The sequence below is a fragment of the Lissotriton helveticus genome, chromosome 5_1, assembly GCF_964261635.1.
Source record: "Lissotriton helveticus chromosome 5_1, aLisHel1.1, whole genome shotgun sequence".
Classification (NCBI taxonomy): domain Eukaryota; kingdom Metazoa; phylum Chordata; class Amphibia; order Caudata; family Salamandridae; genus Lissotriton; species Lissotriton helveticus.
Genome location: NC_136065.1, coordinates 1,253,843,003 through 1,253,860,123, shown reverse-complemented (window position 1 = coordinate 1,253,860,123; position 17,121 = coordinate 1,253,843,003). Strand labels below are relative to the sequence as shown.

At 46.7% G+C, this 17,121-nt stretch overlaps 1 protein-coding gene across 1 annotated transcript in view; it reads right to left on the bottom strand.

Moving 5' to 3' along the window:
* Positions 1-310: 310 nt before the first annotated feature.
* The window catches only part of ZRANB1 (zinc finger RANBP2-type containing 1), a 245,816-nt gene continuing 229,005 nt past the window's right edge, over positions 311-17,121 (bottom strand). Inside the window, exon 10 of the mRNA XM_078644031.1 lies at positions 311-1,164. Within this exon, the coding sequence (XP_078500157.1) occupies positions 946-1,164 (219 nt within the window). The 3' untranslated portion in view covers positions 311-945. The remainder of the gene's footprint in view (positions 1,165-17,121) is intronic.

The following is a 17,121-nucleotide window of genomic DNA, read 5'->3' as shown; positions in this document are numbered from 1 at the left end:
TTAAGACGCCAGGCACCTGGTAACTTTTTGGAACATTCTAGTCAGCCCTGGAACTTTTTTTTTTTCACCTTGAACTTGCACTGGATAGCTTTCCTTTTACGTTGTTCTACTACCAACTTGCAATTTAAAACACACCTGCCACTGAATTAATAACTTGCAGCTATAACTTCTTTTGTGGTTACATTTTCTAAGGCTTATATGAGAAAATAAAAGTTGTCAATGAGAAATCCCAGATGAGACAATTGTTATTTCATAAATGGCAGAGTTATCATCAGTACAACATTAAACAAATTGTACTCTGCAAGAGGTATTCGTTCCTTAAAGATTTCATTTTATTATACTGGGCACAACAGGGAGTAAAATATTAATAAAATAAACCTGTTCATACTTGTAACTTTCAGCTAGTCTGTGCAAACAAAACAAAAAACAAACAAAAAAAAACAATCAACCACAAACCCTTGCTCCGGGCACTCAAACGAGGAACATTACATGAACCTCGGGAACCGTGTCAGAAAAATTAAAAAAGTGACAGATTTCCAAGCTCGCAATAAAATGTACGTGAATCTCCCAGGAACAAAGAGCGTGTGCTTTTTGAAGTGCCCAAAAATATGAATTTGGTTCTCTTTTTCTCAATAATTGTAAGATGCTGGTATACTTTGTTTTCATATTACACAACTTTTTACACAGCCACATGCGTTATATTTATGGACAGATTTACAATGGAAAAGGAAAAGAAAACCTCTGTCTCAATAATAAAATTAGCTTTTTACAAACTGTTGGCCAGTTCGCGCGCTGTTCCCTGGATGGACATGGGTTGAGCATCCCACAGTGTCCTGGTCAGGAGAGTCCTTGGTATGATCTTTCTACGGCGCTGGGCTCCCACAAGGCCCTGCCTGTGAACGATCCCCATTCAGCTTTGCACGGCCATTCCCTCACAGATTCAATTCACTCATCATCGTCATCCTCATCTTCCTCCCCGTCCGACAGTGACGTGCAAGGGCGGATCTGTCTATAGCGGTCCAGCCACTTCTCCACCATTTGTGTAACCAGGGGGTGATTGCGTCGACGAGAGCTTTTCTGCATGGATACCAGGACGCCTCCTTCTGTGACGCAACAGTCTAACCACTCGCGTAGCAGCTTCTCTTGCTGTTCTTCACTGCCGATCTATCAAGTAGAAAAAAAAACACAGAACTTGAGTAAAAGGCACAGCCTCAAAGATGGGACAGGCGAGAGGGCATGAAATTCAATGCACTATCTCAGAATCAAAAAAAAGGTTACAACAGCTGAACAGCACAGTCAATGAGGTAATGCCAACCATATCCTGCTATGAGTATTGCATTAAAATAACATACCATCAACAGTGAAACATTAATTCTGAAACAGTTATAACTGCAGCTTCAGGATATTTCTAAATGCCCCAGTCTGATCTTTAGACGGACCAACAATTAAAATCCAGGCCCTACATGACCTGAGTTCATTCATGTATTGCCCTCCCTTTTGCCATTTGTCACTAGTTAATATTTTCTTGTACATCTAATTCCATCCAAAGCTTACACTGTCCAAACAAGAGCTCATTTTCCTACAAGAAGCAAGAATTCATTCATTCCAAGGTGCACCTCTGCCTGGCACAGAATCATTAACTAACTTGTGCAAAGGGCACTGCTTTTACTCCACCGCGTGGTATCTTGGAGAATTAACTGTTTTCAGGCATAGTTCTGCTGTTCAAAGCAAAGCATTCTGACGTAGCATATGTGCTTGTATTTAAAAGCACATGCATTTCACAGAGCGTTATTCTTCTAGGTGATATTTCTACTAGGAATGTCTAGTCCCATGTTAGAAAACTTGCTTCAGCTTTCACACAACATGAAAGTCTCTTCAGTACGAAGGATGTTGGGACATCAGACAAAGCTTGTTTAGTTTGTCAGAAGATATACTTTGAATAAATATCGCCGGCTTGATTGCCTCAGGGCTTCTTTTAATGGGTCTTTAGTAAGTTACAGAAAGCTGAAGTGGTCCCACTGCTTAACGACCAAGCATGCATATATCTAAATTACTGACCTGTAACAATGCTCCTCCATCACAGCCATCTTCCATAGTGAAGTGCAGAATAATCTTGTGCACTAGGTATTAAACTCCTCTTAACCAACCTTCAAAATATTATATATATATTTTTTAAACTTCCGCTTCTGTAGGCTCAAGATTTCCCTTCATCCCTTTTAGAAGGAAAATGGTTAGAAGTATAAAAGGGTACTGAACCTTTGATCAATGTTATATTATGCATAGTGCATAGGACATGTTCACCTAAATGTTCCTTGGAACACAACCATTACTGAGACCAAAACAAGCTCACTGAGATGGTGTTAAAAGAGTGGTGGCACAAATAAAGAGTCTCATTTAAAGACCTATGGGACTTTCGCCATGCAGAATGGGTAATTAAGGGCAAATTTGAAACTTTGCTAGAAATGCTTTTACTATTATGACAGGTGCACCGCAATGAAACCTGACAACGGATGGACTGGTACACGCCCATTTAATGCCTCCAAAGCTGCAATCTGTTTATGAAAATCTTTAAATTAACGTCCCAGCACCACTTTTCTCCATACTAGTACAGAATTCTGCATTTTTTTATCCTCAGGGTCGCCTAAAGAGTAGTCTCTGGCACTTAAAACCTGCCTGACGTATCAATGTTAGCTGGTAGTTCTGCAGTAGTTGATCCACCCAAAAAGTGTTGCCAGCTGAAGGTGCACCATCTGTAGGGTTGCCCCCTTTTCAAAAGAAGAATAACTAACGTTTGTTGTAGCTTTAAGAATGTGCAAAGGCCTAGACAGGATACTAAATAGGACTATAAATACAAATCAAATGTATTCATTTGTACCATGACTTATATCTACATTTACTTTATCAGTGGGGGTCGTTAATAAAAGCTCTAGAAAACATTTAAAATTATTTGCCATTTATATTTGCTGTAACTACAGATAAGGGCTAAAAATACCAGCTTTGTGATTTTGCACATTTTTGTACCACCGGACAAAGCAGGTAGAAAACCCTAACCATCAGAAAAAAAGCAATTTCCCCACCTCTAAGTGAAGGCGGTGCCGGGGGGGGGGGCGCAAATGGTGGGTAAAAGGGCCTTTAGATATTTACCTAAAGGGCCATTTGGCCCCAAGGTCCATTAAAAAAAGCATATTCTTGAAACTGAAAACATTAATATCTGAAAGTCACCAAAACATTTTTTACAGGCCAATGAAGCATAATGTTTCAAATAGAAATTGTGTTCCAAAAAAAGGCTGAAGAGATCAAGCAAGGGGCGAAGGGGGCAAAGGGTCAAGTCAAATTAATAATAAGACTTAAACAGCACCGATAGGCTGCAAAGACCAGCCCAGTGGGGAGAGGAATGCAAGGCAGGCGATGAGACTCACTACTGCTACTCCATGGGGTGCGGTGATCGGTTGGGTCCACTATTGCCAGATTTTGAGACCTGTCCCAAGCTCACAGGTGTACAAGCACTAGCCCAATGCAGACCAGTATCAACCCGAAACCCAACCAAAATTGTAACACTCAAATTGGCATAAAATCCTTCAGTATGCTTGTTAGGCATATTTCCAAATTCTATCACTACATGTACAATGGAAGGCGGTTAAATGTGCTCATGCACCTAAATAATCATATCCAAATCTATTAACTACTGATTTTGAAGATTAGTCTACACTGTGATCTTTTAACTGCCACTTCGGTGACCACAAATCCAAACCTGGAATTGATGAATGCACTTTACAAGAGCAGATTATAACCCACGAAGTTCAAATGTGAGAATGTTAAATCTTTCAACAATGGCTCCTAAAACAATACATTTAACTGATCTTGCACAAACAACATTACAGACCTGTTCAAATTTAAAGAAACCATTCTACAGTTAAATCTATTCCAGCATGACCTATTTGGCAAGCTGCACAGGTGACTACAGTAAGACAAGAGGCCCACTGCCTTCAGTTAAAATGTACAAATGCCAGAAAGGAGATAGTCACTCTGACCAGTTCCCTGCCCTCCACGCTAAAGTCCTTCACTATGATAGTTCCCTGCCCTCCACGCTAAAGTCCTTCACTATGATAGTTCCCTGCCCTCCACGCTAAAGTCCTTCACTATGATCACTTACTTATTCACTTACAGGTATGCAGGACATATGTCATTGCCTTAGTGTTGCAGTGATGATTAGACTAACGCTCCCAGTTTTAGCTAGAAGCAAATTGGTTTGTTTAGGGGTAAAAATAAAAGTAAGGCTATTGGAGTGGCAAGGGAAGACCACTTTCCTAATCTTTCAGCGATGCCCTTCCTCCAGCATCTATACATTAAGGCTCACTCAATTCTGCTGACATTGACATCATTCCTTTTGTCCTATCCCACTCAATCCCCCTTATTAGAACCGTCCCACTCATTGCACCACCCACCATTTCTGCCACAGGCAACATACGCACCATTCTTGACCGTGGGCAGACTTCTGCCCTCTTCCTCCTTGACCTCTCCTCCGCTTTAGACACAGCCTCCCACCACACACTCAAAGCCAGGCTAGACACAGTGGGAATACAAGGACCAGCAATCAAAAGGATAGCTTCCTTCCTCTCTGGAAGAACACGAGTCAGGCTCATGCCATTCACATCAGAATCCAAGGAACTCATCTGCGTAGTCCGACAGAGGTCATTACTCAGGCCCACACTTGTCAACATGTACATGACTCCTCTGGCTAACATTAGATCCCACAGAATAAACATTATCTATGCTGATGACAAACATCTAATTTTTTTGCTTTCAGATGACACTTTCACCACCAAGACAAACTTCAAACACAGCATGACCAGCGTGGCTAATTAGATGAAAGTGCGGATCTTCTTGAGCTCACCTAGGTACTCTGGTGGCCCGCCGAATTCGGACCCACACCCATACCCACCCCAACCAACAACCTTAGTCCTAATCCTAGACACCAACCTCACCATGAAGTCCTCTGCATGTTATGTAAAATCTTCAAGGGGCTCCCACAGGACACCACAAGTATGATCAAGCAGGCTCTAATCACATGCGGACAGAACTACGGCAACGCAATCCACGACAGCATCCCAACTCATCTTCACAGACTACGAACCATCCAAAACACTGCCATAAGATTTGTCCTCGACCTCTCATGCCTATTCCACACCACTAGTCAGAGTCTAATGTCTCCCCACCCAAAAGCACTGCCAGTTCAAACTTCTCAATCACCAGCTTCACTTCCACCAACCCACCAGACAACTTTGCTCCGTATCACTCACACGTGCACAGACCTACTCACTGGTTACCCTCGTGGGTGGTCAGCAGTGCTCTACAAATCCAGCTACCATTACATTTACACTGGTATGTGCAATCTCAGCTACTTTACACCCATCCCTGACCCAGGGCTTTAAGTGTGACAGATCCTAAATGAGACTTGGAAAATTGTTCCTAATTCTCAATAACTGTAAAATACCCTAATGTAATCAATCTCAGCAAAGCAGTCCCTATTTACAATTCACATATTTCACTTCAAACTTCATAACCTAAGAGTATCTACTTTTTTCAGATGTTTCTGTAATTTTATTTTCAGGCAACATAAGACCTTTGTATGGGTCATACTGCGAACTAAGTCACTTCAGGTGTCTGAGGGAGTTCAGGGTGTGGGTGGATGTTTAGAATGGGGCATGAATGAGAGCCTGGAGGCTGAAAGTGGGTTATTATGTGTAGAGGTGATGTACACCCAATTCTTGCCCTCTTTGCAGAGCACATAATGTGATGTTAACCTTTATGCAAATAGTAAATAAAAGCAGAGCCTATGCAGCCAGTGGCTGGGTCTCAGCTATGTTCTTATGCTGCATGGGCAGGATTATGGAATGGGACCCTCACATTTTACTTCCCCCACAGCTTTCTAAAATCCTCCATTTGTGTATCAGGCCAACTCTTTCTTCTTCAGCGCCAGATTTCCATTCTGTCCTTTTATTATATATTCCCTTTCATCAGACCAGGATATGAGGGAAACCAAGGCGGAAAAGGAAGCTATTGCATATAGGGCCCAAGTTTCACAGGTCCATGTGTGATGTGATGCTTCAGGCCAGGTGTTTTTGAGTTCTGGGATTTGTAGTCCTGTTTCTAAAATGATAGCAAGTCCCAGAATTCAAAGAAAACCCAGGACTGAAGCAGCACATCACACATGGGCCTGGGAAACTTAAAAAGCTACGATTCTTGAGCTGGATCTAGGCTCGGGATCAGTGAATTATGCTGCAGTTGTTCTGGAGTAATTTGCAGACAAGGAGTTACTCAGCAGCATCCACAACTTGTCGGCTTTCCTTTCAGATCAGCAATCTAAAGAGTTTCAAAGGGGAGGGGGGGGCTTCTTATTTTCAATTCCAGCTGAGCCTAATTTAAAGGGACATCAGCCCTCCTTTTATTGTACTAGGATTCGTGCCGAAAGGTATCTGGAGCCCAACACCTACATGCTAATGCAATGGAGGGAAACAAAGGCACTCAGCTTATCACTCCACAAGCCCTCAAGAGAAACTATGAATTGGAGGCAGGTTTTAAACTTTGTTCAGACCCTGTATAAAAGAGCTATGAATGCATTTTAATCCAGTTGGCAGAATGCAGCCAGAGTTCTTACCACTAGTTTGTCTGGAAAAAGGTGGTATAAGGCGGCTGGACTGATCAGGCCTGAAGCTCACTCACACACCATACTGATGTTACTGTGACTAGAAACATCGTTTTGAAGGTCAAAGGGTGCATTGGCTCAAAAGTGGTACACATTAGGAAAGCAAGAATCAAATGCAAGTACCACTGAGGTTTCACAAACTGCTTTGGCAGAAACAAATGTTGCCATGTTGCCAACCTTTTTTTTAAATGTGTTTATTTTCCAAGTATGAGCATATCCACAGATCATATACAACAATGATAATACTCCACAGTGTTGGAGGGGAACCAGGTACAGTATCGTAGCTTAATGTACATGATACATCATGTAACACATCAAAACAACAATCTAACCTTGTGTGTGTGCGTGGTTTACTCTACTCCGGCTGCTGTCCTCCCCCTGTAGTCTCTGGATCTCTCTTTGCGTCCCATTTGAAGAGCAATGTGACTGTGTCTCCGTCCATCCAAACAGCCCACATCCTGTCCTCCCTCATTACCCCAAGTGTGCCTCTCCCTATATCTGCAGGTATTAAGTGATTCAGCTTGGAAATCAGGGTTCCAGTCATGTCTACCAATCTACCCTAGGTCCCTCTACCTCACAGAAGGTGATCAGCTGAGTTGTACCTCTAGTTTCTCTATGAAGGCATCCCAATTAAGTTAACGAGTCTTCACCTGTCCTCTAGTGCGCAGCCTCCTGTGGACTGCCAGTTCAGCTGCGGCCCATTTGCTGAGGTCAGCCTAACACCTATGTGGGAACGGTGTCGCAGATTTCCACGCTATAGTAATGTAGCATTTGATAAAAGTAATGCAAGATTCTTAAACCACATTAGGCCTCTCGTTTTTCTGGCAATACTCCTTATGCGAAGGAGACACTGCAACGGGTCTAGGGGAAAACAGCTGCCAATTAACTCCATCACCGTATGTGCAACCTGCTGCCAGAAGGGAAACAGTACTGCACAAAACCATTCCATATGCAAGAAGTCTGCCTCATCCTCACCACATCTAGGCCACCTATTAACTGCACCAGTGTACGTTTGCTTGATCCTCCGTGGCGTCAGGTATGCATGATGTAAGAAATAGAACTGTATCTGGCAAAAACATGCATTTCGAGTCACTTGCTGAACAGACTGCAGACAGCAAGCCCACACCTTATCTGGAATATCAACATGTAGTGAGTTCTTCAACCAATCCCCCCAACTCCCCGTCAATGTTGTATCTAATGGGACCCAAAGTCCTCCTTATCACACCTGTGAGATAGGGCAGAGAAGGACAGGAACTGTTCCTTTCCCAGCCCATATTCCTCTGTCATCTCCCCAAATGTACATATACCCTTGTAGATCATCACCTCAGCCCATCTTCTAATCATGACCTCCTCCCAGTCTCGGGTCCTCTATGTACCAATCAACTCTCTGTATTGGTGCCCCATCTTCTCTCTAGTCCATTTTTGTCATTTCACCACTGTGTGATTATGTCAAGGACAGCTTCCTTGGCCTTTCTCACCTGGCTCAACACTACTTTCCTCACAACTTGGCGTAAAACGCATGTGAAAGTCTGTGTTATGCTTGTTTTATGTTCTTTCAGTTAGAGGTACCACTGATCTGTGACCAAGAAGAAGGGCGAGTCAGTAAACCACCCTTTCAGGGTACCTATAATTTCTGTGACAGTAAATTTTCACATAGGTCCTGAAGAAAGCTATCCGACACCTCCTGGGCAATAATACGGTGCTGAAACTTGTCGACCGTCTGACCTACACTAGAACAGCACAGTGCTTTAGAACATTAACATTTCTATAGAAGCACCAACTCGTTTTTAACCTTGCTACCACTCCTTCTGAATAAAGAGTGTTCGTGAAGAAAAGAAAATCAATTTTAACTCACTCTTACCTATCCTCACTTCGCTTTTTTACCTTATTTCTGGTCACTACTGTAAGAACCAGTGATCCTACCTCCAGGTGGAGAAAAGCATTTCAGAATAAAACCCAATGATGATGCCTTCACGTTTCTAGAGGCGGAGAATCAAGATATACCGCCCTCGTTGATATACGTGCTTGAGTGTTTTAATGCATGTTACCACACCAGACCCTGGAATTACAGGCACAAGTGATCCATTCCCCTTTGATTACATACCAGTGTCCCAACCACCTCTGTCAGTCTGGTGGCCAAAATTGTACCTTGTAATTCAGGTTAAGCAGTGATAGGAGGAGTAAGAAAGTTACGTTCAGGGGGTCGGGCCGCATTTAGGAAGCACGACTATTACTGCCTCACTCATGGAGGGCAGAAGATGACCCCGGGCCAGTCCCTAATTGTATACTTTCAGCAATTTAGGCGCTTGTGAAGCCTGGTAGTAGGCATAGAACTCCAGCAGAAACCAATCAGTGCCTAGTAGCTTTCTGATTGCTATATGTGCTATCACGCCATTGACTTCTACAGTAAGCAGACTATCTAGGTCTTGCCTCTACAGGGGTTCAATTGTGAGAATCCAGGCAGTAATACTTGGTAAACGTGTGCAGCGAGGCCCAAGTAGCTGCCTGACAGATGTCATGTAAGGGAACTCCCCGTCCCAGAGCAGTAGTGGCTGCCGCTGCACTGGTAGAATGGGTGCGGAGCCCCACTGGAAGCTCCTTTTTAGCCAAAGAATAACACGCCTTAATGCACAGAATGACCCACCGATAGATGGTCCACTTGTGCACAGCTCGACCTTTCTTGGCACCCACGTAGCCAACAAAGAGCTGGACATCCAACTGGAAATGTTGTGTGCGGTTGAGGTAGAATAAGTGCACGTTTTGGGTCCAGACGGTGGAGCCTCTCTTCCTCTTTGAGAGCTGCGGAGGCTGAAAGAAGGTGGGCAAAGTGATGGTCTGCCCGATGTGAAAGGCAGTGACAACCTTTGTCAGAAAAGATGGACGAGTCCTCAGAACAACTTTGTCCGGATGGACAGAGAGAAAGAGAGGTTTAGAAGAAAGAGCCTGGAGCTCACTCACTCTTCTGGCAGAGGTGATAGCCACCTGGAAAGCTGCCTTTAAAGTAAGAAGACTAAGAGGACAGTTGTGAAGTGGCTCAAAGGGTGCACACATCAGATGTGTCAGGGCCAGGTTCAAGTCCAGCTGAGGCATTATGAAAAGAACAGGAGGGTAAAGATGAGTAATGCCTTTTAAGAATCTATTTACAACAGGAGACCAGAAAAGGGAAGGCTGATCTGGAAGCCGTAAAAAAGCTGAAATGGCCGAGAGATAGCCCTGGATAGTGCCCAGAGCAGAGCCCTGCTGGGTTAAAGAAAGGAGAAATAGAAGGACCTCTTGAAAGAGGGGCAGAAAGGGGATCCACAGCCTTTGCTGGGCACCATGCCACAAATTTATTCCACCTGCAGGCATATACAGTCTTAGTGGAGGGACACCTGGCTGCCAAGATTACATCACAAACTTCAGTAGGCAGGTCAAAAGACGTCAACAGCCGCCGCTCAATCTCCACACAAGGAGGTGGAGGCTGGACAGGTTCGGGTGGAGGACCGTCCCTTGCTGCTGCGACAGAAGATCCTCCTGAAGGGGCAGCCGGATCGGGAGATCGATAGCCATGCTGAGTAGCTCGGGATACCAGACTCTTCGGGCCCAGTCCAGAGCCACAAGAATTCCAATACAACACGGGGGCCCCTGAAAACAGATGAAGGTGGAGACGCAGGGGAATGAAGCAATAAATAAACACGGGAATGTCTCCACCCCAAATAATTAAAAACGGTGCTAATGAAGTCATCGGAAATACAATCTCCCTCCCTGAGGACAAACAATCAAAAGGCAATATTTATAAGGAGTAAATCCATAAATAGATTCTTTCATCAATTTTCATATGTACAGTACAATTGACACCAGATAAGACATAACAGCAAAAATACATTTCCCCACAACGTTCATTCAGATTCACACTCAAACATACAGCATATATTCCACATTCACACAATAACATTCGTCCTGATCCTAGTAGGTCCAGTCAATCAAGCAAAAATAAACAGATAGATAAAGGCAGCAAACCACATAATGCATTAACAGTCACAAAATATCATTATTAAGCAAAAATCAATAGTTTCCCAAATTCATAGCAAATTGGAGAGATAATTAAATAATACCCAAGTTATCAGTCAGTGTCCAAAAATGACAGAATAGAAACATGGCTATATACAGACTAAATAAGTATTGAAAAACATAAATATGTGGTAAACTACGCAGAGTTCTTTCAATTGTGGAGTCGATGCCGACGTACGTTTCAGTCACCGAATGAGTGAGCGGGTAGGTTCACGGAGGTAGTCAAAAGGATGAGGGGTGAGAGTACCAATCAGGAACTTCAAGCGAGTCCTTCAAATCGGCTGACCCGTCGATGCGATATCAGGGATGAAAGATTTCGGCCGAATGCAGCGTTCATACACCAATGAGAGGAACAGCGGTCAGAGCCACAAGAATGACTTCGGCCCGGTCGCACTTGATCTTCAGCACTCTGGATAGAAGTGGTACAGGAGGAAAGGCATATAGTAGACGGCAGCTCCACTCGTGGTGAAAAGAGTCGCCTAGCGAGTGCTGCCTTGGAAATTCCAACGCGCAGAACTGATGACATTGTGCGTTCGCTTTGGTGGCGAATAGATCTAACCAATGCTCTCCCCACTGCTGAAAGAGACCTTGTGCCACGTCAGAGTTCAGACGTCATTCGTGATCCATCATGTACCAGCGGCTGAGTTTGTCTGCCCTGGCCTTCAGAGTACCTGCCAGGTGTTGACCCACCAGGAAAATGCCCTGATGTTCCAGCCATGTCTAGAGGCGCAGAGCCTCCTGACTGAGGGTCCACAATCCAACAGCGCCCTGTTTGTTGCAGTTCCACATGGCGGTGGTGTCTGAACACCTACACTACTCTCCCCTTGACAGAGGGATGGAATGCCTTCAGTGCAGGCGGGACCGCCCGAAGCTCCAGAAAGTTGATATGGAGCCGGGACTCCGCTGGAGACGAGAGTCCTCTGATCTCTGCCTCTCCCAGGTGGCCGCCCCATCCCAGAAGGTACGCGTCCGTCACAACTGTGTCTTCCAGTTGGGGAAGGGAAAGGGATCTGCCACTGACCCAATCGCGATTCGTGAGCCACCACTGCAATTGGCATGCAGTGCCCTCCGAGATCTGGACGTAATCGGACAGGTTGCCTTGATGCTGTGCCCACTGGAACTTCAGTTCCCACTGCAGAGCCCGCATATGCCATCTGGCATGATCCACTAGCAGGATGCCATCAGGCCCAGTAGCCGGAGGGTCATCCTGACCGAAACCGGGGATAGAGGCTGAAAGATCAGAATCATAGCCTGAATATCCCGGACTCGCTGCGATAAACCCGAAACTGCGCCGAGTCCAGAACCGCTCCGATGAAGAGGAGCTTCTGAGAGGGAATCAGGTGTGACTTCGGCTCATTGATAGAAAACCCCAGCAAATGCAAGCGTTTGGCCGTAGTCTGGAGGTGGGAAACGACAGCCTGGGCCGAGCCAGCCCTCAACAGCCAGTCATTGAGATAGGGGAAGACTGGAACCCCTGATCTGCGCAGATGAGCTGCAACCACCTCCATCACTTTCACGAACACCCGAGGGGCGCTGGTAAGGCCGAAGGGGAGGACGGTTAACTGAAAGTGCTTGTGGCAAACTGTGAACCACAGGTAACGGCGGTGGGCCGGCAGGACGGGGAAATATGCCTTCTGCAAGTCCAACGCTACCGTTCAGTCTCCAGGGTCGAGGGCAGACAAGTCCTGAGCTAGCGTCAACATCTTGAACTTCTCCTTCCGGAGGAAGCTGTTGACATTCTCGAGGTCCAAGATAGGACGAAGGCCCTTGTCCTTTTTGGGGACCAGAAAGTCGTAGGAATAATAACCACAACCTACTTCTGGCCCAGGAACGCGCTTGATGGCCCCCTTGGCCAGGAGGACCGTGACTTCCTGTTGAAGAAGCGCAAGATGGTCCCCCGACGTGCAGTAGTACTGAGGTGGCATGGCTGGTGGGGTAGTCTCGAAGGGGAGGGAGTAGCCTCTTCGGACAACTTGCAGCACCCACTTGTCCGATGTGATGTTAAGCCAGTGGGGGAGAGGATGGTGAATTCTGCCACCCACTGGCGTTTGATGGTCCTGAAAGTTCCCATGTCCGCGCTGAGGTTGTTGCTGCGCAGGCCTGTGGCTCTGGAACAAACGTGTTGGGGCACCCTTTTTGTGGCCACGAAAGGAGCGAAAAGCAGAAGGCGGAGGAGGCAAAGTGGCCGACAGGCCCAAGGACTTGGCCCTAACCCCGGAGTCCTGCTCCAACACACTATCTGCCTTATTGCCATAGAGGCGAATGCCATCAAAGGGCATGTCCATCAGAGTGTTCTGGACATCCCCAGATAAGCCAGTTGTCCTCAGCCAGGCATGGCGCCGAAGCGCCACCATCGTGGAAATCGCCCTGCCCAGAGAGTCGGCGGTATCAAGCCCACAACGGATGGTGTACTTAGCTGGGTCTCTCCCAGCAGCAATAGCTTGGGAGAGTACTGTCTGGGCCTCCTCTGGACAGTTGGGCAGCACCTGCGCAACCGTGTCCCACACAGAGAGGGAATAACGGCCCAAGAGGCATGCGGTGTTCACCGAGCGCAGCCCTAAGCTGGTAGATGAAAACAGCTTCTTGCCAAGCTGCTCCAGCTTCTTGGATTCCCTATGCGGAGGGGCGGAAGGGAACGCGCTCTTGGAAGCAGAGGCTTGGACAACCAAGCTCTCAGGAAGGGGGTGTTGGGAGAGAAAGAGGGAGTCACCCGGAGCTGTGCGATGGCATCGGGCCACGTTCTTGTCCACAGGAGCCCCTGTGTTGGGACTGGACCAGGAGCCCAAAAGAACGTCAGAAAGTGCCTCACTGAAGGGCAGCAGTGGCTCCGCAGAGGTAGACGCCAGCTGAAGCAATTCTGTCAGGAGGTTAATCCTGACGGCCACTGTAGGGAATTTGAGGTGGAGGGCCTCGGCCACCCTACGCACCACCACTGCGTAACTTGCTCCCTCCACCGAAGCCACGGAAGGAGAAAACTGCATGCCAAGGTCAGATGAGGTGTCAAGACAACTAGCATCCCCCAAATTCTCTGCTAGTCAGGATCATAACCACACTGTTGTGTGAGAGGGTCCTCAGACCCCTCCCAGTCCTGTCCTTCCTCCGAAGTCTGTGAAACAGGCTGAAAATAAGGAGGTCGGACATAGGGGTAAAAAGGCCCCGTCGGAATCTGCATCGATCGGCGCCGTTCCGGGTCAATAGTGTTGTGTGGCTAACCATATCGAACGCCGCAGACAGATCTAAAGAATCAGGGTGCTCGACTCTGTTATCGGCCTTCCTCCTGAGATCGTCGAGTACAGATAGCATTACTAGCTCCGTACGATGGTGAGCTCTGGACCCAGCCTGGCGAGGTTGGAGTAACTAGTGTTCCTCCAGGAACGCTGAGGTTGTCTTCAGGACATGCTGCTCCAGAACCTTCGCCAGGGAAGGGAGCTGGGAGATAGGTCTATAATTTTTAAGCTCGGTCTTATCCGCTCCCGGTTTCTTTAGTAGAGGGGTAACTCTAGCCTCCTTCAAGTTGGAGGGGACTTGACCAGTCGCCAGGGAGTTATTCAAGAGGGTGAAGATCTGACAGTCCAGGGCCGGAAGGGCCAACTGGAAGATCTTGGCACGGGTCGGCCGGGGAGCCTGATTTGGTTCTGTTTATCAGGGCCGCCAGAGATTCTGGGTCTAGTGAAGGGAAACTAGTGAGGAGCTGGCCAGAGGGGAGCAGGGGTGTAGACCACTCCACAGAGCTCAAGGTGATGGGGGTTTTATCAATCTCCAGGAGAATTTCTGTTACTTTCTGAAGAAAGTCTGTAGTGCATTACAGTCGGAGAATGCTGCTGCAGATTTTACGTCAGACCTTTTGATGAGTTCATTTAGGATCTAGAAAGTTTCCTTTTGTTTGGAGCATCTATTATACTTGCCTCATAGTACACGGCTTTCCTGGTAGTAATGGATTTTTTGTGGGAAGTTAGTATAGCTTTGTAGGTAGTTACCTCCGTGGGGTCATAGGCTTTCCGCCACAGTCTCTCGGCTTTGCGAAGGCTCTGTTTACTTTCCCTCAGTGCCTCATTGAGCCAGGGGGCCAACTTACTTTTAAGTCTCGTTCTTTTTCTACGTTACGGTGCTAATTGATCGATAGCTGATTGTAGAGTATTACTAAGGGTTTGGCTTTCTATGTCAATGTTGCCCTCCTCAAATTTGGATGCGGGTAGCCTCTGTAGTGTATCCACTAGATTGTCTGCCTGAATTTTGTGCCAGCTCGGTACTCTCCTCCACTCAGGTGGGTGTTGTGCAGGAGAACTATCAAACGGGACCCAGGAGGAGATTAGTGAATGGTCAGACCAGGCACATGGTTGAATAGTTATTAGCCTGTCAAGATGGTTAGATTACCAGACTAAATCTAGGGTATGCCCTTTGATGTGGGAGGGGCGATTCACCAATTGATGAAGCCCCAGATTCGACATTACCGGGTCAACCTGCTTTGCCTGCAGCTCCCGTGGTTCCTTCTCCCAATGGAAATTAAAATCTCCAACCACTATAAGTCTTTGGTATCGTGTACGGAGGTCAGACATGGTCTCAGCAAAATGGTCATTGAAACCAGGGGTTGCATCTGGGGGGCGGTAAACTGTCAGGAGGAGGAGGAGGATAAGGAGGAGGCTAGAGGATTTGGAGGTTATTTCAACTACCAGGATATCTGTGTTATCCATACTTTCTGCTATTATCTTGGTGGCCCTTAGCCTGGTGTTAAAGAGAATCGCCACTCCCCCTCCTCTTCTGTTATCTTGCCTATTGTGCCAGAAGGCATCAAAATTCCCAGGTAGTGCAGCGATAATGTAGGAGGCCGATGCATCCCCCATCCAGGTTTCTGTAAGTGCCAGTATCTATATATCCCCTCCTCGAGGAGCACAAAGATCTCTAAATGGTGTTTCTGTAGAGATCTTGTGTTCAAAACAGCTAGTTTTAAACCAGGGGGTTTTCCTGGCGTGATCATGGATTGAGGGGTTAGCCCGGGGATGGGGTCGGTGTCTGTCCTGGTATGTCTCAAGAGGTTTTCCGAACTCAGTTTGGCAGTAACATAAGAGTTCAGCCCATAGTTACCTGTGCCAAGGGACAACAGTTTCCTTGCAGAGTATTGTTTAGTCGGACCAGGGGTTCTGGCCCCTGGCCCCGGCCAGACAGGCTTGCCAAAGGGGCGCCTCCGCTCCAGCGTCCCAGTTAAGCTGCCCCCTTTCGCCCACCAACCAACCAGCTCTGCTGAGCAGCAGCTGAAACTTCCTCCCAGCACTAGACCGCGTTGAAGAATGCATAAGTGCTCTAACATGGATTCGCGGCAAATCAGAAGAGCAGGTGAGCTCAAACAAAACACTCCCCGTAATTTCCCCCGCCCAGTGCAATCAGGAATGAGAGTTGCTACTTTCTTTTTGTTAAAAAAAAAAAAAAAAAGACTTAAGTACGTAAAAGGCAACTATATTCACATTAAAAAAAAAAAGAACGGTAGTAAAATCAAACGAATTAGTATCTTTAAAACCAATTTTACATCAGTGCAAAGCGATTTTAGCAGCAATTATAGCAGCAATGGGCAAGGCGCCGTTTCAAAAGCAATACAGTTGTAACATATCATGAGGACCGCCCGAGTACCATGGCGTGTCTCTCCTGTCCGCTGCGCGTCCGCTCCAGCGTCCCAGTTAAGCTGCCCCCTTCCGGCCACCAACCAATCAGCTCTGCTGAGCAACAGCTGAAACTTCCTCCCAGCATTAGACCGCGTTGAAGAATGCGTAAGTGCTCTAACGTGGATTCGCGGCAAATCACGAGAGCAGGTGAGCCCAAACAAAACACTCCCCGTAATTTCCCCATCCCAGTGCAATCAGGAATGAGAGTGGCTGCTTTCTTTTTGTTTAAAAAAAAAAAAAAAGACTTTAGTACGTAAAAGGCAACTATAGCGATGACTCTTCTTCGACTTCTTTTTGGAATGCTTCGACTTACCTGAACCAGAGTGCGAAGTCTATGATCCAGACGGACGATGGGGACTGCTCAGCGACGGGTCCCTCAACCTCCCTTCGGACTGGGACCAGGACCTTGAGCAGCGCGGAGCAGACTGCTGGACTTCTACCAGCTTTCAGGACCGTTCCCACAAAGTCTTTGGTGCCATAGCCCAGCAGTCGGGGCACGACTTGGGAGTCGTGGTCACGCCCCAGGCAGTAGAGACACACGCGGTGTGTGTCTGTCACCGACATCATGTGGTGACAGTCATCGCAGTTCTTGAAGCCAGGCATCCCTACAACACCAGGAGTTGATCAACTCAAAAGAATTGAGACAAAAAGGCCTCGAAAAACTCAGTCTAAAAGTGACTTGGGGTACTTGCTCTTCCCGCTCTGCGCTTG